General features: G+C 57.4%; 2 protein-coding genes across 14 annotated transcripts; both read left to right on the top strand.

The window, feature by feature from the left end:
- Positions 1-874: 874 nt before the first annotated feature.
- MEN1 (menin 1) lies at positions 875-6,581 on the top strand. Of its 4 annotated transcripts, none has more exons than XM_015103170.4 (10): positions 875-924; positions 1,322-1,782; positions 2,711-2,919; positions 3,118-3,246; positions 3,527-3,567; positions 3,641-3,728; positions 4,403-4,539; positions 4,954-5,089; positions 5,541-5,705; positions 5,906-6,581. In XM_015103170.4, coding segments are annotated over exons 1-10 (1,848 nt in total). In that variant the 5' UTR covers positions 875-922; the 3' UTR covers positions 6,386-6,581. The 4 variants fall into 4 exon arrangements, with proteins under 4 accessions (XP_014958656.2, XP_027815277.1, XP_042093637.1 ...); XM_027959476.3 differs by having other exon boundaries at positions 875-936; XM_042237703.2 differs by having other exon boundaries at positions 875-1,026.
- Positions 6,582-7,529: 948 nt separating this feature from the next.
- MAP4K2 (mitogen-activated protein kinase kinase kinase kinase 2) lies at positions 7,530-26,020 on the top strand. 10 transcript variants are annotated; one of them, XM_027959733.2, is made up of 33 exons: positions 7,530-7,659; positions 7,805-7,862; positions 8,099-8,189; positions 8,276-8,340; positions 8,649-8,704; positions 9,031-9,078; positions 9,165-9,207; positions 9,595-9,667; positions 9,748-9,879; positions 9,954-10,016; positions 10,363-10,444; positions 10,537-10,644; positions 11,085-11,163; positions 11,446-11,504; positions 12,270-12,313; positions 12,395-12,433; positions 12,525-12,558; positions 12,662-12,767; positions 12,847-12,935; positions 13,011-13,052; positions 13,152-13,236; positions 13,330-13,409; positions 13,489-13,549; positions 13,633-13,750; positions 17,723-17,781; positions 17,884-17,987; positions 18,076-18,253; positions 18,946-19,014; positions 19,107-19,193; positions 19,436-19,506; positions 19,773-19,828; positions 25,273-25,368; positions 25,835-26,020. In XM_027959733.2, exons 1-32 carry the CDS (start codon positions 7,564-7,566, stop codon positions 25,340-25,342), a joined length of 2,445 nt encoding a protein of 814 aa, XP_027815534.1. In that variant the 5' UTR covers positions 7,530-7,563; the 3' UTR covers positions 25,343-25,368; positions 25,835-26,020. The 10 variants fall into 10 exon arrangements, with proteins under 10 accessions (XP_027815534.1, XP_027815533.1, XP_042093630.1 ...); XM_027959732.2 differs by having other exon boundaries at positions 25,788-26,020; XM_042237696.1 differs by having other exon boundaries at positions 25,273-25,373.
- The last annotated feature ends 763 nt before the right edge of the window (positions 26,021-26,783 follow it).

Below are 26,783 nucleotides of genomic sequence, written 5' to 3'. Positions count from 1 at the left end.
TTTTGAGGAGAGCTGTCAGGTATGGCCAGTCTGAAAGTCCCTCAGTTTGTGTTTGCGCAAACTTCTCTCATGATTAGGCTAGATTTACAGTTTTGTGGGGGATAATGTACAGAAGTGAAGTAGGGTAGGAATTTGATCTGTTTTACTCACTGCTACATAGCCAGTGCCTGAGAGCTTGGCCCATTATAGGCAGCAAAAATCTGTTTCCTAAGAGAGTGACTGATTCTGTAGAAATTATTTAGTATTATTTTGAAGTTTTTAAATGGTAATATAAGTACTACCCCATCATACATATTGTTCTGCAGCCTCTCCCCCTGAAGATCCACTTTAGGATGCAGAGAGTTACTTTACTCTTCTTTTGCTGTATTACACATAAATACAATAGTTCTTTAGATGGTCTTCTTTACACACGTGTCAGATATTCCCTGTAGACCGAAAGCTAGACTTATAGTAAGCACTTTTATGCGTTAATCGATACTGATAAATAACCAACTAAAACGGCTGAACACGTTTACAGTACTCCAGCAGTGTTAAAAAGTACCCTTGTCATCACACCTTGCCAACAAGCAACAACCTACAGAAACGCAGACACTGCCGGCTGACTACCTGGACTACATCTCCCAGAAGGCACTGCGGTCCCTCGGCAACCTGGGTCTGCGTGAAATGGAATGACCAATCCCTGAGGACCTCAGAAAGGCGGGGCTGCCTCCGCTCTTCTCCGCCCTCTGGGGCGCCCAGAGCAGCGGGACTACCACTCCCATAAGCCATCACGGACTGGCCCGCCCGGCCACCATTTCAAGACTTGGCAGGGACAACAGGGGGCCTTGGACTCCTCTTCCCGGCAGGCAGTGCGGCCCGAGGGGGGCGGAACTCCATTTCCCAGCAGGCTTCAGGCGGCGGGCGCCGCGGTGCCTTGTGTGGGATGTAAGCGCGGAGGTGGGCGCGGGGGACCTAGGCCAGGACTCTCCTTGGGATTTGGGGGGACTGGCCTAGGGGCGCCTTCCGGCGGACTCTAGGGCCCCGGGGGTATGAGCGCAGAGAGGGGGCGGGGCGGCCATTGGAAGTGCTCAGCGGGGTCTTAGGAGCTCACCTCCATTGGGGCCGGGGCTCCTGGTGTTGTGGGGGACAAGAAGGCCCTACAGCCTCGGCTGAGGGGTCTCTTCGATGAAAGAGGGGGAACAGATGAACGGAGCGTGAAGGGGCGGGGAAGCAAGGGTTGGTGTCTGTGAGTGTGTAGGGGGGTGTGGAACGCTAGCCGAGCTTGGGAGGGGACTTGTGGGCCGTGCCCACACGACCATCCCTCCCCTCCGGTCGCCCACAGGCCGAGGGCCGCCGCCATGGGGCTGAAGGCTGCCCAGAAAACGCTGTTCCCGCTGCGTTCCATCGACGATGTGGTGCGCCTGTTCGCTGCCGAGCTGGGCCGAGAGGAGCCGGACCTGGTGCTCCTATCCTTGGTACTGGGCTTCGTGGAGCATTTCCTAGCTGTCAACCGCGTCATCCCCACCAACGTGCCTGAGCTCACTTTTCAGCCCAGTCCTGCGCCCGACCCTCCTGGCGGCCTCACCTACTTCCCGGTGGCCGACCTGTCCATCATCGCTGCCCTCTATGCCCGCTTCACTGCCCAGATCCGTGGCGCCGTTGACCTGTCTCTCTACCCGCGAGAGGGGGGCGTCTCCAGCCGTGAGCTGGTCAAGAAGGTCTCCGATGTCATCTGGAATAGCCTCAGCCGCTCCTACTTCAAGGATCGGGCCCACATCCAGTCCCTCTTCAGCTTCATCACAGGTTGGAGCCCGACAGGTCGCAAGAGACAGGTGGCTGTCTCACGTGAGAATCTTGGCCCACCTCTTCCCAACACTGAGGTTTACAGAGCCCGTTTGAGACCTGTAAGCCTTGTGAGGTGGGCCAAGTGTTATGTCCCCCATTGCAGCTAGAGAAACTGAAGCCCCGGGAGAGAAAGCGATCTACCAAAGTGACACAGAGTGACAGGGCTGGGACTGGACCTCAGTCACTTGACTCCAAATCCATTAGCCCACCTTCTGCCCCCTCAGCACCTCAGCTACTGCAGCCCAGCCTGGGGCACAGAGGGCAGCAGAAGATTTAGGGGGTGAGGAGCCAAAATCTGTTTCACGGAATTGGGACAATCCATGGAGTATCTATGAACATAATCTGAAGGTGAACAGACTAGGGCTTCACCTTAAGAAGCTGGAGGCTCAGGACTTGCAAAGAGCTTTCCTCTTTGTTCTAAGGCCAGTTAACTGGCATTCAGGTCCTGGAGTGCCATATTGAGAAGGAATCTGAGGCTGGTTCTGAGCTTATCAAGTAAAGAGGACAGAGATAAATTAGGAGTGTCCATCAGTGGGTGTGTAAAAAAAGTGTTGGCCAGTGTCCTGGTTATAACCTACTTCAGTAAAATGAGGAAATGCTTAAGTTAGCAGAACTATATAATATAGTTGCAGAGAAATAGAAAAGGCAGGGTCAAAAGCTGGGGAACTATGAAAGATTCAGGGCCTCCTGTTGAGGATGGGGAATGTAAGGGGGGAGGGAGAGGCCCTGAACATTTAGGAGGAAAGGGATAGAGGGAAGCAGGGCAGGAGTGTCAGAGGGTAAAGGTGTGGAGGTGAGGGTGGGAGGGAGCATGGCCAACACTGTCCGGTCCCTTCCCCCAGGCCAGAGCTCAGAGGACCCTCTTTCATTACTTTTCCTTCCATAGGCACCAAACTGGACAGCTCTGGTGTGGCCTTTGCCGTGGTGGGGGCCTGCCAGGCTCTGGGTCTCCGGGATGTCCACCTGGCCTTGTCTGAGGACCACGCCTGGGTAGTGTTTGGGCCCAATGGAGAACAGACAGCTGAAGTCACTTGGCATGGCAAGGGCAACGAGGATCGCAGAGGCCAGACAGTCAACGCGGGTGTGGCTGAGCGGGTACTGCACGCCCCAACCCACCCCCCCATATTCTCCTAGCCCAGGCCACCCAAGGAGCTCTGCTTTCTTGGGTCATGCTCCCCTCTTCCTGTCACCACCTCCATATGTCCGGAAGGGGAGGGCCCTGTTCCTGATGTCAGTCCCTACAGCAGGCACTGGTGGGCCATCATAAGACATCTGGTCTTGTCCTCTCCCAAGAGCTGGCTGTACCTGAAAGGATCGTACATGCGCTGTGACCGCAAGATGGAGGTGGCATTTATGGTATGCGCCATCAACCCTTCCATTGACCTGCACACCGACTCCCTGGAGCTCCTGCAGCTGCAGCAGGTGAGGGTACCTGTGGGCCCCTGGGCCAGGGTGCTTCCCCTTGCTGAGCTTCAGCTTCCCTCTTCTGTGACAGGGTGAATCATTGCTGGCCTGGACTTTCCTGGGGCTCTTGGGAAGGGGGAAATTGAGACATGAAAGTGCTTTGACTCCAGTCAGGGGCTAGTTCCTAAATTCTGGCTTTTCCCACCTGGTGGGGAGTCTCCTACTGGTGCTGGACTGCTTCCGCTGCCTGGTAGCACTTCCCTCTCACCAGCTCGAACTTTTCTCCTTTGGCCCCTAGAAGCTGCTGTGGCTGCTCTATGACCTGGGACATCTGGAAAGGTCAGTAGGGGCAGTGGTCAGGCTGGGCCCCAGGGCAGGCTAGGGGCAGCCTGGACTTACGAGCCTTTCCCAGGTACCCGATGGCGCTGGGGAACCTGGCGGATCTGGAGGAGCTGGAGCCCACCCCGGGCCGGCCGGACCCACTCACCCTCTACCACAAGGTGGGGACATCTTAGGTATAGAAGGGTAGGGAAGGGCGGCCCAGTGGTGGCTGGGGTCCCCTTCTGCTTGGGAGCTGGGGGGTCAAGTGAGGAGAGAACTTTGTGTGTGTTGTGGGGTATCACCCATCCGGTCCCTTTTTGTATTTACCGCATGCATATTCAGTGTAGTCAGGGATGTCTGAGAGGTGTTCTGGGTTCTCTGCCTGGGAGTGGTAGGTCCTAGCGTTGTCCCCTCAGCCCTACTTTTTCTACTACCTGTCATTGTCCTTCTGGGAGTATAACAGAAGTCAAACGTGGTGAGAGCACTGAGGTGGGAGTATTAACTTGGTGGGGCTGGGGGCTCCTGGGCTGGGAGGGACATTAGACTGGATTTGGAAGGCCTTGGTGTTTGTGAGGGAAAGTTCAGGAAAGGCACAGACCCTGAGCTTGGAGGATAAGCCCCTCCCCTTCCTAGGCCTTGGTCTGCAGGGTGCCTGCAGCAGTCTGGCCCAGGCCTGAGCGAGCAGACCCGCAGACCAGGGGAGGGGCAGCTGGTAGAGAAGACAATGACCAGGGTAGTAAGGTCTCATGGGAGGAGACTCTGGAATCTTCCTGATGCCCCTTCCAGTTGTGATCCAGTGGAACATTGTGCCATCTGGGGCTGCCTCCTTGAGACCCCTCTGCTCCATTCTCAGGGCATTGCCTCAGCTAAGACCTACTACCGGGATGAGCACATCTACCCCTACATGTACCTGGCTGGCTACCACTGTCGCAACCGCAATGTGCGCGAAGCTCTGCAGGCCTGGGCCGACACAGCCACTGTCATCCAGGAGTGAGGATCCTCCCACGTGACCCCAGCCCGGCTTTTCTTCCCCTTCCACCCAATTTACAACCCCTCTCATCCAGGAGGGAGGCCTGGGTCCCAAGTTCTATCCCCTCTCCTTTCAGTCACTAGGCAGCCAGGACCATCATCGCCTGAGAGGTAGGGACCCCTCATGAGGGCCTCAGGCCTTTCCTACCCTCCCCTTTCCTGATTTCTGACCACTGCCATCCAGCTCTGTATCTCCAGCCCCCCTCCTCACTCTTGCTCTGGGCTGACACAGCACCATCATCTCGGAGTGAGGACCCCAACCATTCGCTCGGTCCCCGGATGATCCCGGAAAAGAAACCAGGGCTCCCTCCCCTGCCAGGTCCCTGGGGGTACCCGCCATGGCTGAGACCCCACAGTGCCCTGCTGCCCTCACAGCTACAACTACTGCCGTGAAGACGAGGAGATCTACAAGGAGTTCTTTGAAGTAGCCAATGACGTCATCCCCAACCTGCTGAAGGAGGCCGCCAGCCTGCTGGAGGCTGGCGAGGAGCGACCCGGGGAGCAGACCCAGGTGAAAGGCTGGGCTCCAGCCTGTGCACACCTTCCCACCTGAGCAGGGCTCCCAGTCCCAGGACGTGGAACTGCTGCATGGCACTAGGGGTGGCACAGGAAAGTTTGGTGCAGGACGGGCAGACAGCTGTGTTCTCTTACGCAGTAGCCGAGGGCCTGGGTCTGGGTTTGAGGAGCTGAGGTAAATGCGATGGAAGCCCTTCTCTTTGTCAGGGTCACTCATTCAGTTGAGGGGGTGAAATGGAGATAAAGGGTGGTTCCCCACTCCCCCCAAGTCCAGGCTAAGGACTAGATTTATAAAAGGAGGGAGTTTCTAAGAATTCTCTCCACTGCTACTCACCTCCACCAGGGCCAGGGCTCTCTGTCCAAACGAGAGGTCTGGCCTGTGCCGCCTGGTGACGGGTGAGTAATGGGGTCTGAACTAACTGTGCCCTCTTTTCCCCCTTTCTCAGGGCACGCAGAGCCAGGGTTCTGCCCTCCAGGACCCAGAGTGCTTCGCCCATCTGCTGCGATTCTACGATGGCATCTGCAAATGGGAAGAGGGCAGCCCCACCCCCGTGCTGCACGTGGGCTGGGCCACCTTCCTTGTGCAGTCCCTAGGCCGTTTTGAGGGACAGGTGAGAGGCAGCTGTGCATGGTGGCTGGGAGGGCAGGCGGTGACAGCAGCCAGGAGGAGTCAGACCTTTGTAGCCCTGCAGGGCATCTGCCTATCCCCTTTGGGTGCGAGTGAGACCAAGGCCCCAAGATGGCCGGGGTGTGGGGTGCCAGCCACTGGCCTGCAACCTTGGTCTTCACTTGTCCTCCCCATCCGGCCCAGGTGCGGCAGAAGGTACGCATAGTGAGCCGAGAGGCGGAGGCAGCCGAGGCTGAAGAGCCGTGGGGTGAGGAAGCCCGAGAAGGCCGGCGGCGGGGCCCACGGCGGGAATCCAAGCCCGAGGAGCCGCCGCCGCCTAAAAAGCCGGCGCTGGACAAGGGCCCAGGCGCGGGCCAGGGTGCGGCGCCAGGACCCCCTCGGAAGCCCCCAGGCACAGTCCCCGGGACTGCCCGCGGCGCTGAAGGCGGCAGCGCTCCAGTGCCGGCACCCGCTGCATCACCGCCACCCGAGGGTCCGGTGCTGACGTTCCAGAGTGAGAAGATGAAAGGCATGAAGGAGCTGCTTGTGGCCACCAAGATCAATTCGAGCGCCATCAAGCTGCAGCTCACGGCGCAGTCACAAGTGCAGATGAAGAAGCAGAAGGTGTCTACACCCAGTGACTACACGCTTTCCTTCCTCAAGCGGCAGCGCAAGGGTCTCTGAAATACTGGGACTCCTTATCCGCCTACCGAGAGCCCGCCCTCAACCCGACGAGGCTCCACCCCAGCCTCTTGAGCCCAGGTTCCGCCTGCGGGCCCCATCCCTACCCAGAATGCCAGGCTGCAGGTTCCCAGAGTACAAACTCTGCCCAGTGCCCTGAATCGCAGGCTCTGCCTAGTCATTGGAATATAGAGCCCATCCCCAAGAGTCCCAGCCAGCCATCTGAAACCTTCCCTCTGAGCCCATCACCACCAGTCTTTAAAGGTCCAACCACGGGAAACAGCCTTCACCTCAGAATCCAGGCTCCAACCTTCGTCCTGATCGGTGTTGGCTCAGGGTTGCTTCCAGCCCATGGGGCTCTTTCACTCTAAACCCTAGAAGCACAGGTCCCACCTACCGCCCGGGAACCAAGGACCCCGCCCAGCTCCTAGGAGAACGTTTCCACACTTCAGAATTCCATTCCTTGCAAGCCTCCTACCACAAAGAACCTAAGAAACGCTTCCAGAATTTGGAAATGCTAGCTTTCTTGTCGCATGGGTCGGGGACGTGAAACTGCCCCCGGCCTGTGTGAATCCTGAGCCCTGCCCCCTCCCTGCCCAAACTGGCCCTAGATCAGAGCAGACCTTTCTTCCGACCCTCTGGGAACCTCCCCGAGGTCCAGCCTGTCTCGGGGGACCCTAGAGGAACTCTTACAGGGGTTTTGTTTGCGAGTGGGTGAGGGGAGCCTGATCTCTTCCTGTTTTGTACATAGATTTATTTTTCAGTTCCAAGGAAGATGAATACATTTTGTAAAAAAAAAAAAAAAAATACTTGTCCGTGTCTCATCTGGGAATTTGGGGTGGAGCGTTCCCTCTTCTGCCTTCTGGCCCTTTGGGCTTCAGGCTCCCCATTTGTAGAGCTCGAGGAACCAGTGGCTGAAGGAAGAGCCTCGGCGCCGCCCGCTCCTCCCGGGATTGGGGCTTCCCCTTGCTGCCGAGGGTCAGTCCCGCGGGCGCCTCCTCCCGGCCGGGCGGCGGGGCATCCCCGGCCTGGCCCCGCCCTGGGGCCCGGTCCCGCCCCCGCGGCCTCGGAGCCACCGGCTCCCGCCCCGGCGGTACTACCCCGCCCCGCCCGTCCCACCCCGCCCCGCCCCGCGCCGCCCCGCGCCGGCTCCGCAGCTCGCGCCTGCCCGGCGCCGGGCCATGGCGCTGCTGCAGAACGTGTCGCTGCAGGATCCGCGGGACCGCTTCGAGCTGCTGCAGCGCGTGGGGGCCGGGACCTATGGCGACGTCTACAAGGTGCGCCGGGCGGCGGGCCGGGCGGGAGAGCTGAGAGCTGGGTGCGCGCTCTGCGTCTTGCTGCGGGAGCTGGCCCCCGGCCCCGCCTCCTCCTCATCCCTCCTCACCCCCTCCTCATCCCTCCTCACCCCCTCCGCCCCTGCAGGCCCGCGACACGGTCACGTCCGAACTGGCCGCGGTCAAAATAGTCAAGCTAGACCCAGGTGAGGGCCGGGAGCCAGGGCCTCAGCGCTGGAGGGAGGGCAGAGCGCGGCGCAGGCGGGCGCGGTGTGAGGGGCGGAGAGTTGCCGTTTCCGAGGCCCCCCGCTGAGAGGCAGGCCCCAGGAGGTACTGTCGGCTGGCACCTGTCTGGCCTGAAGAGAGGAGGCACTCTGTGCCCATTTTGCAGATGGGGCACTGAGTTAAAGCGGCGCCCTTCATGATGCCCTGTATTTCCCAGGGGACGACATCAGCTCCCTTCAGCAGGAAATCACCATCCTGCGCGAGTGCCGCCACCCCAATGTGGTGGCCTACATTGGCAGCTACCTCAGGTGAGGCTGCTTTATCCCCTTGCCCGCCCCCAGGCAGCCCCCATGTGGCACTGCCATGTGCCCACCCCAGCTCTGTGTCACCCCAGGAATGACCGGTTGTGGATCTGCATGGAGTTCTGCGGAGGGGGGTCCCTGCAGGAGATTTACCACGGTGAGGGCTAGGACTCCAGGCCCCAGAGGGCCACAGCCTTCTTCCCATCCCCCTACCCCAACACAGGGCAGGAGGAGAGCGCTGAGGCCCTGCACTTGGGCCCCTCTCCACTTCTTCACTGGCTGTGTGACCTTGAGAAAAATGCTGTCTTTCTCTGGGCTGTATATCCTACCCTATGTCAGGAAGGGATGTGGCCAACTCCCCTTTCGCCAGCAGTGCCTGCTGCTTCCCCTACACAGGGTGGAGCCTGGGTGGGTCAGCATATCCCCCCTAGCCCCCCAAGCCAGCCCTTACCCCTTCCATTGCAGCCACCGGGCCCCTGGAGGAGCGGCAGATTGCCTATGTCTGTCGAGAGGCACTGAAGGTAGCTGGGCCCGTAGGACTGCTCACACCCCTCATCCCCAGGAGCAGGGCAGGCAGCCCAGCAGGCCCCTGTGTGTGTTGGGGTGGGGTGGGGTGGGGTGGGTGGAGTCCCTCAGGCTGAGCTGCCTGAGGGGCTGTGGGTCCTGGCGGGGAAGGGGCCCCAGCCCTATTGCCGGAAGCAGCCCATTTCCCTTTTGGCTCAGTCACTTCCTGTTTGGGGAGAGGGGTGGAGGAAGCTGCTTGGGTGGGGGGCCCCAGGCCTGAGGGGGTTCAGGAGAGGGGAGATACAGGGGGTAGCTGCTCTCAGGGGCTCCTCTTTGTCCGCAGGGGCTCCACCACTTGCATTCTCAGGGGAAGATCCACAGAGACATCAAGGTAGGGGTCTGGCCAAGGGCATCATGGGAGGGAGGAGGGAACTCTCGGTGGCACCAGACAGGATTCTCTCTCCTCCGTTCCCACAGGGAGCCAACCTTCTCCTCACCCTCCAGGGAGATGTCAAGCTGGGTCAGTACGCTGGGGACACCGTCAGGGCGAGGGTTCTGTGGGAGCTCCTGGAGTCTGGGAGCCTGCTTGTCCTCGAGCAAGTCGTTTTACCACTTGAGCCTTGGTTTCCCCATTTAGAACGTGGCACCGTTCTCCCTTCCTGCTGGAAAGTTGGATGTGGTTGGGTCTGTATGGAGTCTAACCCGGGACCGGGCACTGGGTCAGGGCTAGAAGGTGGTCGACCCCTCCCAGGAGGGAACCTGGCCTTGCCTTGTGCCTGTGGCTGCTGTAGCTGAGCCTGGGCCACCTGCTGTCTGAGCCCCACCAGGTGCATCCTGAGCCTGTGCCCCGGCTGTGGGTGGGGAGTGGCAGCCTGAGGTGGGGTGAGAGCAGCTTTTCTCCCTGCAGCTGACTTCGGGGTGTCAGGCGAGCTGACAGCGTCTGTGGCCAAGAGGAGGTCTTTCATTGGGACTCCATACTGGTGAGGCTGCGCCTCTGGCCGAGGGGGTCGGGGTCGTGAGCGGAGGCCCCTGGCCATCTCATGTGTGACCTTGCCTGCAGGATGGCCCCAGAGGTGGCCGCTGTGGAGCGCAAAGGTGGCTACAATGAGTTGTGTGACGTCTGGGCCCTGGGCATCACCGCCATCGAGCTGGGGGAGCTGCAGCCGCCTCTCTTCCACCTGCATCCCATGAGGTCAGCAGAACACTTGCCCCTGGCCTGGCCCAAGAACCCTGTAACCCTTGACCTCTGACTTGTGGTCTCCACAGGGCCTTGATGCTCATGTCCAAGAGCAGCTTCCAGCCGCCAAAGCTGAGAGACAAGACTCGCTGGTAAGGGCCACATCGCCTGCTGGGCGCCCGCTTTCAGTCTGCCGGCTCCCCGGGTGCAGCCTTGAGGGTCTACCCTTCCTGAGCCTCCACAGACCATGTGCAGGAGTGGGGCCTGGGCCCTGTCTCTGCTCCGGGGACCCGTGTGGACAAGGAAGAAAGGCGGGTGGCTGATAATGGAGGCGCTGCCGTGTCGCAACAGCAGTGTTGCTCAGGCCAGCTGCCCGCGGCCTCAAACTGGCCCCTTCCTGGGCAGGCTCAGCAGAATCCTCTGGAGTGGGGGCAGGATGCTCTGCCTGAGGGCTAACCTGGGCCTGGATTGGGGTGGGGGGGCTCTTGTACCCACTAGGACCCAGAATTTCCATCACTTCCTCAAGCTTGCCTTGACCAAGAATCCCAAGAAGAGACCGACAGCAGAGAAGCTTCTGCAGGTGGGAGGCAGGAGGGTGGAGCAGGGGGCCTGATGCTCAGAAGCAGGGACTGGAAGCCAGGAACCAAGCTGCGCCCCCCCTCCATCCTCCAGCACCCCTTCACAACCCAGCAGCTGCCTCGGGCTCTCCTCACACAGCTGTTGGACAAGGCCAATGATCCCCACCTGGGAACCCCCTCTCCAGAAGACTGTGACCTGGAGGTAAGTGAGAGCCCCTGGGGACTGGGTCTTGGCCTGGTCTGGGGGTGAGGAGTACACAGGTGATACAGTCACGTCCCTTCAGCTCCTGTGTTTGCATCACAGGGAGCTTCGGTCTGGTTGAGCCCACCCGTTAGGAATCTTCCCTCAGCCAGTCTGCCTCCCTGTCGCCCACTCCAACAGGGGCTTGCCCTTGGCCCTGTGAAGTTAAGGGCTACCTTAACTGAAGGTGCTTAACTTAAGCCACCCTCTGTTCTCTCTGTGATCTTTGGCAAGTTCTCTCTGCTGGTTTTCTCACCTGTGAAAGGAAGGTGCGTTTAATCTCATGGTAATCTCAGAGTGTTATTGTGAATACAAACACGTCAGTGTGTATAAAGCACCTCAAGGAATGCCTAGTATGAGGTGAGTGTGGGCGTGTGCCCACTGTGTGTGTTCCCTTGTAGACTTATGACATATTTCCGGACACCATTCATTCCCGGGGGCAGCATGGCCCAGCCGAGAGGACCCCCTCAGAGATCCAGTGTGAGTCTGTTTTTGGGAGGGGGAGCTGTGGGTGGATTTGGGGGCTGTGTGTATGGATTTGGTGGGGGGCTGTGTGGATTGGGGGGCTATGTATGTGAATTTGGTGATGGAGGGCTGAGTGTGGACTTGGGGGGCTTTGTATTTGCCTGGGGGGGTTGAATGTATAGAGTTGGGAGAGGGCTATCTGTGTGGAGTTGGTGGAGGGCTGTGTGTGGAGTTGGTATGATTTTAGGGATCAGTCCTGAGTCTCTGGCCCCCTAACACCTGGATCTGGGCCCCCAGTTCACCAGGTGAAATTCGGCGCCCCACGCAGGAAGGAAACAGACCCACTGAATGAGCCGGTGAGGGGCTGGCTATGAGGGTGGTCCTCGGGGCAGGGCTAGGAGCTCTGCAGGCGGCTAAGCATCTCAAACCCAGGAGCCTTGACAGCTGCAGCAGCCTGGCCCTTGGGCCTGGGAGAGCCGTTCTAACAGACCCTCACAGGGACTGGGAGGGCTGGGGCTCCTTCCTGGGGCAGATCGTTTTGGACAGTTGGTGGAGGGTGGCAGAGAGCGATCGTGCCTTTCTAAGGTGTGGGCCTGGGACTTGCCTGGCGGTCCAGTGATTAGGCCTCCACGCTTCTGCTGCAGGGGGCGCAGGTTCCATCCCTGGTCGGGGAACTAAGATCCCAGGTGCTCCATGCAGCATGGCCAAAAAACACACATGGGCCTGTCACGCGTTGGAGGCCCCCCCCCCCCCCCGCCACCCCCTTTGGCACGTTCCTCTCTGCCTCAGTCGCTGTGACTGCTGGGTTGTCTGACTCACCGTCTCTGCTCTCTCGCTGTCTCGTCATCAGCACCACTCTTCGCCCCCACAATCTCAGGCTCTCCATGCCTGTCTCTCTCACTCTCTCCTTCTCTCTCGCTCTTTGCGTTTGTCCCTCTTACACAGTTTCTTTGTCTCGTTGTCTCTCTCCCAATTCTCTTGCCTGTTACCATCTCACTTTCCATCTGTCTGTCTGTCTGTCTGCCTTCTCTCTCTCTTCCCCCATCTCTCCAGCGCCCTCTCACGTTGCCTGTCTGTCTCTCTGCCTCCCTCCCGGCCTTTCTGACTTGGTTTCCCCACAGTGGGAAGAGGAGTGGACGCTGCTGGGGAAGGAGGAGCTGAGCGGGTGAGTGAGGGGGAAGGAAGCTGCAGGGGGGCAGGAGCAGGAGGGCAGGCTGACCTCTGACCCCTCCCCATCCCTGCCCAGGAGCCTGCTGCAGTCAGTCCAGGAGGCCCTGGAGGAAAGGTGAGGGCCCGGAGCCCGGAGAGGGGTGGGGACCGGGCTCATGACCCCATCACACGTCACACCTCGTCTCCCTCCAATCTGTCCCCAACAGGAGCCTGACCATCCGGCCGGCCTTGGAACTCCAGGTTCAGAGTGGAGGGGAGCTGGGGGTGGGGGTGCTGCTGGCTGGGAGTAGGTTACAGGGTCACTTGCTAACAGCTGGGCTGGGTCCCCTGACCCTCCTGCCAGGAGCTGGACTCTCCAGATGACACCATAGGAACCATCAAGAGGGCCCCGTTCTTGGGGTCATCTCCCACTGAGCCTCCAGCAGAGGACCTTCACCCCAGCCTCCCAGGTGAGCCAGCTGTGGGGGAGCAGGAGGCCAGCCCGGGGGTGGTCTGGGACTGGAATTCACGGCCGCTCTGTGCCTGCAGGAACCCCACCCCTGCCGCACCCAGGCCCCACAAGCCCTCCCCTGCTCCCCACCGCCTGGGCCACCATGAAGCACCGGGAAGATCCTGAGGTGAGGGGGTGCTGAAGGGGAGTGGGGGAGATGGGAGTCTGTGGGTAAGACCCTGACTCGTCTCCTCCCTCCCAGAGGTCATCCTGCCACGGGCTCCCCCCGACTCCCAAGGTGCACGTAAGTGTTTGTTTCATAGCTCCGCCTCCTGTCCGCCTGCTGTCCCACCGCCCCCCGCTGCCCCTTAACTTCCTCATCAGCCTCCTGCTTCCTCTCCAGATGGGCGCCTGCTTCTCCAAGGTCTTCAATGGCTGCCCCCTGCGGATCCATGCTGCTATCACCTGGATTCACCCTGTCACCCGGGGTAGGCAGGGCTAGGGAGGAGGAAGGAGACTGGGAATCCCTGGCTTGGGTCAGAGGATGTAGCTGACCTCTGACCCCATGCCCCAACCTGCAGACCAGTTCCTGGTGGTGGGAGCCGAGGAAGGTATCTATACCCTCAACCTACACGAACTGCATGAGGATACACTGGAGAAGGTGAGGCCGGCTGGCAGGGGGGCCGGGGGCCCAGGGGCCGGGGGCTGACGCTGTCCACCTGTCGCTCTGTGGCCTCCAGCTGATTTCGCACCGCTGCGCCTGGCTCTACTGCGTGAACAACGTGCTACTGTCCCTCTCAGGTACCAGCTGGGACAGGCAGGGGGCAGGGCCAGCACCCTGCCCACCAACTCTGATCCCCACCCCCTCCCACCTCCCTCCACAGGGAAATCCACGCACATCTGGGCCCACGACCTCCCAGGCCTGTTTGAGCAGCGGCGGCTACAGCAGCAGGTCCCCCTCTCCATCCCCACCAACCGCCTCACCCAGCGCATCATCCCCAGGTCAGCAACCCTGGCCCTGCGGGGATGGGAGCACCTGGGGGAGATGGAGGGACAGAGCCAGGCCTGGGACATGGCCTTTCCCGGTCCTGACACTGATGGGGTCTCAGTCACGTCACTTGGCCTCTCTCTGAGGCCCAGTTTCCTCGTTGGTCAGCCCCGCTGGTAGCTTTCCCTCCCGCTGCCCCCAGGCCTGTCGGGAGGGAAGGAGACAGTAGATGTGAATATGTCAGGCGAGCCCTTGGCACTGTGGTGGGTAGGCTGTGGGGCACATGTCTCCTGAGCACTGGGAAACACCAGTTCTTAGGTTGGGCTTAGGGACTAGTCCCATGAGTCCTTAACACTCAGCTCTGGGGTGAGCCAGAGCTGGGAGGGGTGGGGAGGCCTCAGAGAGGCTAGGTGAGTTTGTGGGAGTTGACAGCACATGGGGGTCTTCCAGGCAGATGCATTAGAGATCAGCCTTCCAGCGAGGGAGGAATATGTGTGAATTTTCCTAGGCGATCTGGGGAGGTAGAAGGTGTTTGGCCTGAGTAGGGGAGGGGGAGCAGCCCAAGGGGAAGCCGCATAGGTGGTAGAGCCGTGCCTTTGATGCCAGGCCGGGATCTGGGCTTTGCTGACTGGCAGTGGCACCAGGGGCATCTTAGTAGGATCCCTCTGTATGTCAGTCAGGACTCTTCCTACTGGGGATGATTTCACTCACTGGCTTTAGCACAAAAGGGAATTTAATGCCTCGGGTAGGAGTGGAGTCTGATGCTTCCCTGGTGGCTCACATAGTAAAGAAACCATCTGCAATTCAGGAGACCCAGTTTCGATCCCTGAGTTGGGAAGATCCCCTGGAGAAGGAAATGCAACCCACTCCAGTATTCTTGCCTGGAGAATCCCATGGACACAGGAGCCTGGTGGGCTGCAGTCCATGGGGTCACAGAGTCAGACAGGACTGCGCGGCCAAGCACTAACATTTAGCACTAACAGGAGTAGGGTCAGCTGCAGGCCCAGCTGGATCCAGGCTCTGGCAGCACCTTAAGGCGTCTTCCTGCATCTCCTGGCTCTGTTTTCCTCTTGTCACCTACATCCTCAAGCAGGCTTTCCTGTCCAGTGACAGCTACCTGCAGGTCCACCCAGTGATCCACTAGCTAATAAACCCGTGGAACTGGAACCTCTGTTTCCAAGTAATTCCCACCACAGGCTGGGGCCAATTCTCACGGGCCTAGCTAAGGGCCGTGCCCACTTCTGGGCTGGTCACTGTGGCCACGGGATGAGGAGCCAGAGGCCAGGCCTGGGTCATGCGCCCTCTCCTGGAGCTGGGGAGGAGAGAGGGGCTTGTCTGGGCAGATGGACATGGGAGCGCCTGCCGACGGCTGTGGTGACAGCGGGAAGGATGAATGGAGCAACAGGCCTGGAGAGGAGGCCAGTGTAGTGACCTGAGATGAGGGACCCGAGCAATATTTAGGAAGTAGGATTGACGGGATCTGGGGGCCAAGGAGAGTGCACATGAGGGGAAGGGAGGGACTGGGAGACCCCCGTGAGCAGACTTGAGGTGTGTATATGAGGTGGTGTGTGCGTGCCAAGTCTCTTCAGTCGTGTCCGACTCTGTGTGACCCTATGGGCTGTAGCCTGCCAGGCTCCGCCCACAGGTGGTAGGGGCCCTCGTTCAGCTGTACAGCTCCTGGTATGTGCCAGGCAGCCTTCTGGGCGTGAGACCCTTCTGGGAACTAGAGACCCTTGTACTCCTCAGACTCTCTGTCAAGAGGGACAGACAACAATGGGCATGAGGAAGGAGGCAGCCCAGTGGTGACCTGGAGGAGGGTCAGGAGACGGTGTTCTAAGGCTGGTCAGGAAGGACGTCCCTGAGAGGGTGCTGTGTGAGCAAAGACTTGAGGGGGTGATGGAGTGAGTCCTGAGAATATCTGGGGGCTGGGGGGTGGGGGCTGGAGCCCAGAGGCCAGGCCTGCTTGTGTGAGGAACAGCAAGGAGTCAGGGGGTCCACATGGGGGCAGTGAGAAGGGGCTGACCTCTGGGGGCCCTGTCGCCACAGAGCGGCCTTTACCCCTGACTGAGTGTGCCCTGACTGAGGTTCTCACAGGTCAGTCTGGCTGCTGCGCTGGGAGGAGGCTGGAGGAGATACAGGCGGAAGCAGAGGCCTCTCAGGAGGCTGGTGCGACGTGATGGCGCCTTGGGACAGGGTAGCGGTGAAGGAGGACAGAGGCAGTCAGATTCCAGTTTTATTTTGAAAGCCAGACCAACAGGATTTCCTGACAGTTGGTGGATGGAAGAGAAAGAGAGGAGTCAAGGATGACTCCAGGGTTTTGGCCTTGGCAACGGAAGGATGAAGCTGTCATCAGCTGCGGGTGGGGCAGAATTCAATGGTGTCACGTGGAGTTTGAAATGTACAAGACAGGCCTTAGCTCTTGTTGGGGAGTGGGGGGTGGCCCTGAGATTTGAGCGGGTAGGTGGGCTGTGGGCTTAGACATTGCCATGACCAGGTGGGTGGTGGAAGCCAGTGGGGTGGGTGCGGGAGGATGGCCCGTGGCTACACCCACCGGGGAGATGAGGGGCCCAGGTCCTTTGTGCAGCAGGCTCGCTCGAGGACCACACTGGGAATCCAGTGGCCTTGGAGCTTCCTGACCTCAGTCTCAGGCCAACCTCTGCTTTGGCCTGGGACCTGCAGGAAACAGGTTCAATACAGCCCCATGTCACAGGCAGCTTTGGGTGTGTGTTTGCGAAGTCACGGTAGAGATCTCAAATTGTTGGAGAAAAAAACAAAAAAGTCTGTCTCTGTCCCATCTGAAGGCCAACTGGGAAGAGAGTGGAAGGAACAGGGGAGGGTGGAGCGAAGGCAGGGAGAGAGGTGCTGGCTTCCTCGGCAGGGCCCACGTCCCAGCAGAGGGTGCAGATGGGCCCTGGGTCACAGGGAGAGGTGGCCGGGCTACTGGCATGCTGCCTTGTCCCTCAGAGCAAGAAATGGGCTCGGAGCTTCCCCTGAGGGTTTGGGGGACAGCAAGTAACCAGAGCAAGGACCCTACTTCTCCCTCAGCACCAGAGGAAGCCACCCACCGGCTACCCCGTGTAATAGCCAGTGGAAACAGAAGAGGGCCCGACGATTGCCCTTTCTTGAGAGTCTTCGTCTCCCCTGGCCAGCTTGCCCACCTGTGACATTTGGCACGTGGGGTGGGAACTGGCCCTGAGGGCTCTGGCTGAAGGAGAAGCTGGAGCCTGAATCAGCTCCCAGCCCTCCCACACCCTCATTTCTTCATTTTGGGCTTCCTTGGTGGCTTAGTGGTAAAGAACCTGCCTGCCAATGCAGGAGATGCAGGTTCGATCCCTGGGTTGGCAAGATCCCTTGGAGGAGGAAGTGGCAACCCACTCCATTAATCTTGCCTGGGAAATTCCATGGACAGAAAAGCCTGACCAGCTACAGTCCATGGGGTCGCAAAAGAGTTGGACACGACTTAGCAACTAAACAACAACAGCATTTGCATCCTTCCTTTCCTTAAAAAGATTTTCAGTGACTGAAAATAGGTGGGAAAGTATTAATAGGGGAAGAGAAAAGCTAGCCTTCTGTGAGGGCACCTGTTACGCGGGCTCTGTTGCAAGCCCTCTGCTGAGTTAACTCATACAAACCTCACTGTGACCCTGCAAGGTGGGTATCACGGTTGCACCCCCCATTTGCAGAGGAGTCAGCTGAGGCACCGAGAGATCAAGTGCCTTGCCCCCCAGTCACGGTTAGAGAGAATTCTGTGAGCCAAACCCCGGGTCTGGATGTACAGGCTCCAGGCTGTCAATTTGGGTGCTGGAGCCACGGGCCCAGCATCACATCCCCTTCTGTTACTCGAGCAAGTGACTTGGCCTTCCAGAGCCTCAGTCTGCCACCTGTGAGGCAGGGAAGGTGTTAGAACCCATCCTTAGGGCTCTGTGGGGGGCGGGCCTTGCCCAGGATGGCGCCTGGGACACCTGCCCTGGTTGCTGTCCCCCCAGGCGCTTTGCCCTGTCCAACAAGATTCCTGACACCAAAGGCTGCCTGCAGTGTCGTGTGGGTAAGAGCTGGGGGCGGGTGGGACGAGGTGGGGGCGGAGCGGGGTGGGGCTAGCTGGGCGCAGGCGGGCACAGCCCGGGGCTCACCACCTCCTGTCCCTCAGTGCGGAACCCCCACACGGGCAGCACCTTCCTGCTGGCCGCGCTCCCCGCCAGCCTGCTCCTGCTGCAGTGGTACGAGCCGTTGCAGAAGTTCCTGCTGCTGAAGGTGCGGGGCCAGTGGGGGGACCCCCCTGGGCGGGTGGCAGGGGGTCTGGGGGAGGAAATGAAGACCTGAGCGCCGCTGCTGCCCCCAGAACTTCTCCAGCCCCTTGCCCAGCCCAGCAGGGATGCTGGAGCCGCTGGTACTGGACGGGAAGGAGCTCCCGCAGGTGTGTGTGGGGGCCGAGGGCCCTGAGGGGCCCGGCTGCCGTGTCCTGTTTCACGTCCTACCGCTGGAGGCTGGCCTGACGCCTGACATCCTCATCCCACCCGGTAAGCTGGAGGGCCAGGCTCTGCGTGAATAAGTGTGTGTGTGTGCGTGTGGTATGTATACACAGAGAGTGCCCCACGGTTTACAGCTCCACGGAGACCTTGGGGATCCTGAGGCTCCCAGTCTCCTTTTAGCTGGGTCTCCCCATAGAAGATGTCACTAGACCAAAGGGCTCGGCAGCTAAGACAACCTGACCAACCCCGTGGGGGCTGCAGGGAAGGCAGGAGCCAGAGGCCTTCATTCTGAGCAAGGAAGCAGGATCCTGGGTGCTGGGGCAGCTCAGGGAGTAAAGGGAGTGGCGGTGGGTGAAGGAAGGGGAGGCGCCCGGACCGTACGGTGCCCAAACTCCCAGCCAGGGGTCTCATGGGATTTCACTCTTGATTCTCACAACGGCCCCCACATAGTGGTCACATAGTGACTGAGTCTTGAAGCCTGGCTCCCCTGACTCCCGGGTCCCTGCTCTCCCGCGGCTCCCTGGGGTTCAGCCCGGCTCCCTGTGAGCCTGCGGATGGGTCACTTTGGCGCCAAGCCTCAGTGCCCCAGCTGTGCAGTGAGATCCGGCATCATGACACCCCCCAGGATGCTCTTGTGGTGAAGACTGCCTAACGACCCGCCCCCCGCCCCGTGTCTTCCTCTCGGAGCCAGAGCGGGGCTGGTGGCTCAGCCAGGCCTTGTCTCCCTTCCCTAACTGCAGAGGGGTTCCCGGGCTCGGCCCAGCAGGTGATCCAGGTGGACAGGGACACCGTCCTGGTCTGCTTTGACCGTGAGTGTTCCTGGGGTCAGGCCCGGGGTGTTGGAGGGGGTGGTGAGGGAGCCCCCCCACCCATCAGCACCCCCCACCCCGCCCCTATGCAGGCTGTGTGAGGATCGTCAACCTGCTGGGTGAGCCCACGGCCACGCTGGCGCCTGTGCTGACCTTTGACTTCCCCATTGAGACTGTGGGTGAGTGAACCGGACGGTGGGGGGTGGGGGTGGGTGCAAAAGATGCCAGCCTGGAGGGCATGATGTGGCCCTGGGGCTCGGGGCTGGCAGCAGAACAAGGAGGCAGGTCCCCCAGCCCCTCTTGAGAGCCATCCTGGCCACCTGCAGTCTGGTCTGCAACCCACACCTGGGCCCGGGGCGTCGCTGGGGGAACCATTGGCCTTGGGCAGGCACGGGGCTGATGGTGGCCCGGCCCTTCCCAGTGTGCCTGCAGGACAGCGTGCTGGCCTTCTGGAGCCATGGGATGCAGGGCCGCAGCCTGGACACCAATGAGGTGAGGGGGTCCCAGGCACTGACCAGGCTGCCCTTGAGCAGAGTCTTTGGGTAGGTGAGGCAGGACCAAGGCTGCAGAGGGCCGGGAGGCCGGGGGCTGGGGGAGGAGCCTGAGCAAAGGTCCAAGGTCAGTTTGGCCTGGTTGCCTCCCTTCTGATGTTCAAGTGCTAGATGAGAACTCTACACCTGTGGGCCTCCCCACCCGGTGGTCCCCACCTTCTAGGAGAAGGTGCGCTGGGGTGGCCTCAGTGCCCCTTTTCTTCCCAGGTAACCCAGGAGATCACAGATGAGACGAGGATCTTCCGAGTGCTCGGCGCCCACAGGTAGGACACGGTGCCCGGCCTCCCCATCAGTCACCCCCCCGCCCCCACCCCCACAGATGGTGGTGCCATGCGCCTTCCCACCTTGCTCACCTCCATTCTCCCTCCCCTCCAGAGACATCATCCTTGAGAGCATTCCCACCGACAAGCCCGGGGCTCACAGCAACCTCTACATTCTCACAGGCCACCAGAGCAGTTACTGAGCAAGTCACCTAGCTGGCTTGGCCAGGGGCACCTCCGCCCGCCCCATGCGGCAGTTCTTTCAGGCAGGGGGGCCCCTCCAAGATCAGAGGAGCTCAGGCCCTGGTTCTGCTGGTCTGAAAGGGCAGAAATCCTGAGAAGAGTCTGGGGGCTCTGGGAAGGGAGGGGCCCGCAAGCCCGCACCTCTGCAATAACTGGACCAGAAGAAGCTGCTGTCATATCCCCCTCCCAAGTGGGCAGCTGGTCCCCAGAGCGCTGTGGCAGGGCCCTGGGCAGTTTGGGGGCAGCCTGGGGCTATCCATTCCATTTTGTTCCACTTTTCCTTTACGCTCATCCTGCCAAGAGCCTGCCCCTGCGCTCCATCCTGGGGAACATGGTATTTAAAAGAGAGACTATATTGGCATTAAAGCTGGTTTGATTTTATTCCACTGGGTCAGGGGATGGTGAGCCCACTGCCTCATCTCCCGCCACGTCTCCCTCCAGCGCATCTTTCTTGGCACCAGGGGCTGTGGATGAAACGTGGAAGGGGGGCCACCAGTTTTCTGGTGACTCTCTCACGGGGAGCCAGGCAGAGGTAAAGGGGAGGCCTCGGCCCCCTTGAGATCTCAGGGTCTCCGTGTTTTCCTGGGCTCCCCTGCTCAGGATGAGTCCCCTGCCTTGCAGTGTGAGGTTTCCTTTGTGGCCAAGGATTTACGCTGATGGGGCGGGGGGAGGCGCTGAACAACGGATTCATCCGGAGGACCCCTGTCCCAGATGGGAGCCCACCAGGTACCCTGTGGAAGGGGCCAGAAGGGGCCAGCCCAAGGCTGCTCTACCCAGCCCCAGGGAGGCTGCAGCCTGTGGAGACAGCCTGTCACGACCTGCATCCCGCACCCAGGCCTGGGGCTGCCTCCCACCTACTGTCTGCTCTGTCAGGCTGGGATTACTAAACACGGGCGTGCTCATCAAGCTAGACTCTGGGAAGATTAGCCTGTGTCCATTGAACAAGAGTTCCTGGGCTCCCAGAGGGATTCCCTACCCAGATGTGGGCCAGCCCCCAGTGAGGGCAGCTGTCCTCCTTGCTGGAGCCTGCATCTCGAGGGTACATCCATCCTCCTGTTGCTAGCTTTGGGCTTTCCGTGGTCATTCTCCCATGTGTCCCTCTTAGACAGTGCCATACCCCCAGGCCAGGGAGCCCCAAGTGGTCCCAGGCACTGACCAGGCTGCCCTTGAGCAGAGTCTTTGGGTAGGTGAGGCAGGACCAAGGCTGCAGAGGGCCGGGAGGCCTGGGGCTGGGGGAGGAGCCTGAGCAAAGGTCCGAGGTCAGTTGGGCCCGGTCGCCTCCCTTCTGATGTTCAAATGCTAGATGAGAACTCTGCACCTGTGGGCCGTTGGCAAATATTTGATAAATGAATGAAGTGCTGAGTGGGTGGGTAGATGGCAGCCCAGTCCCTAGTGCTCCTGGCAGGGGACCCTGAGCCATTTTGTGTTCGTCACATTGTCCCCTTGTCCACCCTCCTGCAGAGCTTTGACTGCTCTCTTAGGGACAAGAGAGGGTTTCTCAACTGAAATGGGGGCTCAGATCAGGAGTGTTCTCCCTAAGACCCAGAGGAAGGTAAGAGGCACCTTCCAGGTTCTGAAGGTTTGTCTGCACCCACTTGGGGGGCATTTAATGGGCCAGGTGGAGGGGGTGACAGGAATATGATTCCTAACTTCCATTTTTCCAGATTTTTTGGCAGAGGTGCAGGATTGAGGAGTGCCAGGGTTGGGGAGGTGAGCTTCTGCTCAGTGGACATAGACCCTGACCCTTGACTCCCAGGTACCCTGGAGGACTTTCCGCCCACAAAGCAGCAGGCAGCAGACAGTGCCACCTTGTGGCAGCCCAGTCCCCCAGCACACTACAGCAGTTGGGGGGTGGTCAGACTGTCAAGTGTCAAAAGCAGGGGGCCAGGGAAAAGCAGGGACCTTTGATAAGATATTTGCTGCCAGCAAAGGCTGGCTACCAGCCAAAGAAGGGTCAAGAAGCCAGGGAATATGCACTGAAAGACCAAAATTGTTATTTTATCTGTGTGTTTTTTAATAGATAACCCTTGGCCATAGTACATAGATTTTTTTGGAGGGGAGGGGGAGCATAAAAAATGGCAACCCACTCCAGTATTCTTGCCTGGAGAATCGCATGGATGGAAGAGACTTGGTAGGCTTACAGTCCATGGGGTCACTAAGAGTCAGACATGACTGAGCGACTTCACTTTCACTTTTCACTTTCATTCATTGGAGAAGGAAATGGCAACCCACTCCAGTATTCTTGCCTGGAGAATCCCAGGGACAGAGGAGCCTGTTGGGCTGCCGTTTCTGGGTTCGCACAGAGTTGGACACGACTGACGCGACTTAGCAGCAGCAGCATACCACGTGGCCTGTGGAACTTACCCCCCGCTACCCCTGCCCCAGACCAGGGACCACTGAGTCTTAACCACTGGACCAGCAGGGAAGTCCCACAATTAAAAAAAAAAAAAACAAACTAGATAACAATGACAAGTCTCCTATCCAGGTCCCAGTTCCTTATGAACTCTCTGGAAGTACTCATGCGTGTTTAAGCAGTTCAGCATGCATTAGTCTTTCCCCTTTCTTAAACAGTGATATATTCCACACAATGTTCTACTCTTGCCCTTTAAAATCCATCCTGGAGAGCTGGAGAGAATTCCCTGGCAGTCCAGTGGTTAAAACTCTGTGCTTTCACTGCTCAGGGCCCAGGTTTGATCCCTGGTTGGGGAACTAAGATCCCTCAAGCTGTGCAGTATGACCAAGAAAAAAAAAAATCTGTCCTGGAGAACTTTCCATGATCAATGCCTCCACCTTTGTTCTTTTATAGCTAATGATGTTCTATTGTATGGGTTTCTCATAACTAATGTGAATTAACCATAGTTAGATGCTACTGATGGAAATTTCAGTTGTTTCTGCTAGTGTGATATTACAAATTATGCAGCAATAAATACTCCTAAGCCAGGGCCACTTTGTACATACTCAAGTGCCCCATAGGATAAATTCCTGGAAGTGGCCTTGCTGGGTCAGAGCTGGCTTTGTCCTTGCAACATTGCCCTCCCTGGGCAGAAGCCTCTGGGATGGGTCAGATCAGCCTCTCTAAGCCATCCTGTGGGTAAGTGGAAGAGGCAAGTCACCCCAGGATGTTTGGGTAGCTGGCCCATACCCCGAGTCAAGTGAGGGTCAGGATGAGAGATAACCAGATCGGTGCTTCAGGACAGTGGGGTATTCTCTGTGCTCACAGTGGCATGTCCAGTGCCTGGTCACTGCTTGGTACACAGAAGGCTTTTTGAGTGAAGGAATGAACGTGATATTCTGACAAGGAGGCCCTGGAGTTGGGTCCCTGGACTGGGTGAGCTTGCTGGGCTGTATTTTCCCCAGGTAGACCATATCCTATATCGACCTGCAGGGTGTAGGGAGAATTGGAAGTATTGTAATACACATAATCCAACAAGACAGATGAATTATAGAGATGTACTATCAAGGGAAAGCAGCAAATTACATAAAATGACACAGCATGATGGCAAAAATAAGCAAAACTAAACCATCTGTTAAAGAATCCACCTGAAATGCAGATGTGAGTTTGATCCCTTGGTTGGGAAGATTCCCTGGAAGAGGGCATGGCAACCCACTCCAATATTATTTCCCGGAGAACCTCATGGACAGAGGAGCCTGGCGGGCTACAGTCCATAAGGTCACAAAAGAGCTGGACATGACCGGAGCAACTGAGCACACACACGCGATCAAACGCCTAGGAGGTCAGGGGAAGAAAAGCACAAAATTCAAGCGATGGTCCCTGTGAGGGGAGTGGGGCTGGGGTAAGGAAGGACCTCAGGAATTTACGAAAGTAACATCTTGGTTCTCAGGCTGGTTGAGGGGGTTCATGGATGTTCACTTTATAGCTCAGTTCCTAATGCACGTGAGGGCCCACATACTTTTTGTCTGTATCAAATCTATGTAAGGGACTTCCCCGTGGCCCAGTGGGCCCATGTTTCCACTGCAGGGGGCCTGAGTTCCACCCCTGGTCAGGGAATTAAGATCCCCCATGCCATGTCACAGACTTCCCTGGTAGCTCAGCTGGTAAGGAATGCACTCGCAATGCAGGACACTCCAGTTCAATTCCTAGGTCAGGAAGACCCCCTGCAGAAGGGATTGGCTACCCACTCCACTATTCTTGGGCTTCCCTGGTGGCTCAGATAGTAAAGAATCTGCCTGCAATGCAGGAGACCTGGGTTCGATCCCTGGGTGGGGAAGATCTCCTGGAGGAGGGCATGACAACCCACTCCAGTATTCTTGCCCGGAAAATCCCCATGGACAGAGGAGCCCGGTGGGCTGCAGTGTGTGGGGTCGCAAAGAGTCGGACACGACTGAGCGACCAAGCACAGCACATGCCAGGTCAGAAATCCAGAAGAAAATTTAGAAAACATAAGTTTAAGTATTTTAAGGCAAGCACTCAAAAAACTCAGTGATGGCTTAGAAAACAAAACCAAGAAGTCAAGATAGTCCTCTCCTAGACGATGAAATCAAATGGATAATGAAACCAGGGTTCTGTGACAAACTCTGGGCAGGTCCCGCTCTCTCTCTAGCTGCCTTCTTCTGTTGCTTCTTTTCAAGCAGCTTTATTGAGGTATAATTGGCAATGAACCGCATATATTAAAAATGTACTGTTTGATGACTCTCACACACATATACCTGTGAAGCCATTATTGCAATCAAGATAAATGTTTCCATTGCCCCAAAAGCTTCCTCTGTAATCAGGCCCTCCTGTTCCTCCCTGCCTCCCCAGCCCCAAGTAACCAATGTTTTGTCACTAGGCATGAATTTGCATAGTTCAGAATTTATGTAAATAGAAACATATGGTATGTACTCTTTTTATTTGACTTCTTTCACTAAGCATCATTATTTTGAGATTTAACCATGTTGTTTCATATATTAATGGTCATTCCTTTTATTGCCAAGTAGTATTCCATTGGATGGATGTTCCACAGTTTGTTTAGCTAATTGCCTGTTGATACACATTTGGGCTGTTTCCAGCTTTGGACCATTTATTGCAAATAAAGTTGCTATGAACATTCACATACATGTCTGTGTGGATATAAACTTCCATTTCCCTTGGTTAAATGCTTTTGAGTGGAAGGGCTGGGTCATGTGGTATGTATTGTTTCACTTAAAAAATGTTTTGTGTTCAATTCTGATTTTTTTTTTAAAATCTTGTTTCACTTTTTAAGAAAATGCCAAGCTGTTTTGCAAAGCTGTTGGACCATCTGCATTCTAACCAGCTGTGCAGGAGAGTTCTAGTTCCTCCAAGCCTTCCTTAACACTTGGTATTGTCCGTCTTGTTTAATTTTAGCCACTCAAATAGGTGTGTGGTAGTGTCTCACAGTGGTTTTAACTTGTATTTCCCTCATGACCGATGATGTTGAGCATCTTTTCCTATGTTTCTTTACCATATACAGACACATCTCAGAGAGAGTATGGGTTCAGTCCCATGTCACTGCAATAAAGGGAGTCCTGTGGATTTTTTGGTTTTAAAGAACATACGACAATTATGTTTATATTAGACCAAGTCTATTAAGTGTGCGACAGCATTATGTGTTTAATAAATGTACATACCTTAATTTAAAAATATTTTATTGCTAAAAATGCTAACCATCATCTGAACCTTCAGCAAATGATATCTTTTTGCTGGCTGAAGGTTTGAAATATTGTGAGAACTACCAACATGTGACGTTCCCTTCTTCAGGGGATCTTCCCTACCCCAGGCTTGAATCCAGGTCTCCCGCATTGCAGGTGGACTCTTTACCAGCCGAGCCACCGGAGAAGCCCTCAACGTGTAACAGAGAGATAAAAAGGAGGCAAATGCTTTTAGAAAAATGGCACCGATGGACTTGCCTGACACGGGGCTGCTACAAACCTTCAATTTGTAAACACAATCTGCAAAGTACGATGTGCAATAAAGCGAGGTCTGCCAGTGTACACGTGAGTAGTGTGTTCAGTCACTCAACGGTGTCCCACTCTTTGCGGCCCCCTGGACTGTAGCCTGCCAGGCTCCTCTTTCCATGGGGTTCTCCAGGGAAGAAGCGTGGAGCAGGTTGCCATCTCCTTCTCCAGGGGATCGTCCCGACCTGGGGATGGAACATGCATCTCCTCTGTCTCCTACGTTGGCAGGAGGATTCTTTACTACTCGTGTCACCTAGGAAGCCTGCTGGTATATTCTTTGGTAAAGTGTCTATTCAAATCTTCTTTTAAAAATAGGGTTGTTGGACTTCTCTGGTGGCTCAGTGGATAAGAGTCCACCTGCCAATGAAGGGAACGCAGGTTCCATCCCTGGTCCAGGAAGATTCCACATGGTGCGGAGCAGCTAAGCCCTTATACCACAACTAATGAGCCTGTGTGCCGTGACCACTGAAGCTCCTGCCCACAAGAGACGCCACTGCAGTAAGTCCAAGCGCTGCATCAAAGTGTAGTCCCCACCCGCCGTAACTAGCGAAAGCCGGCTCACGGCAACGAAGACCCAGCACAGCCACAAATAATGTTTTTTTAAATAGAGTTAAAATTCCAGCTTTGAGATACAAATGACATAAAACATATTGAAAGGTTAAAGGATACCGTGTGATGATTTGATACACATATATTGTGAAATGATAGTTAACACCACACAAGTTGTCTGTTTTCTTATTGCTGAGTTTTGAGAGTATGGATAAAAGTCCTTTACCAGATATGTGATTTGTACATAGCT

Source organism: Ovis aries, chromosome 21 (assembly GCF_016772045.2).
Source record: "Ovis aries strain OAR_USU_Benz2616 breed Rambouillet chromosome 21, ARS-UI_Ramb_v3.0, whole genome shotgun sequence".
In the NCBI taxonomy this organism is placed as follows: domain Eukaryota; kingdom Metazoa; phylum Chordata; class Mammalia; order Artiodactyla; family Bovidae; genus Ovis; species Ovis aries.
This window is presented reverse-complemented; position numbering and strand designations above follow the sequence as displayed.

Excerpts from the sequence above, each read along its gene's own strand:
- MEN1 (XM_015103170.4), top strand. Across the intron at positions 3,568-3,640 it reads GACCTGGGACATCTGGAAAG|GTACCCGATGGCGCTGGGGA; the intron begins GTCAGTAGGGGC and ends AGCCTTTCCCAG. Across the intron at positions 4,540-4,953 it reads ACAGCCACTGTCATCCAGGA|CTACAACTACTGCCGTGAAG; the intron begins GTGAGGATCCTC and ends CTGCCCTCACAG.
- MAP4K2 (XM_060404082.1), top strand. The coding sequence starts at position 7,564 with ATGGCGCTGCTGCAGAACGTGTCGCTGCAGGATCCGCGGGACCGCTTC. Across the intron at positions 7,863-8,098 it reads AATAGTCAAGCTAGACCCAG|GGGACGACATCAGCTCCCTT; the intron begins GTGAGGGCCGGG and ends TGTATTTCCCAG. Across the intron at positions 18,254-18,945 it reads TGACATCCTCATCCCACCCG|AGGGGTTCCCGGGCTCGGCC; the intron begins GTAAGCTGGAGG and ends CCCTAACTGCAG.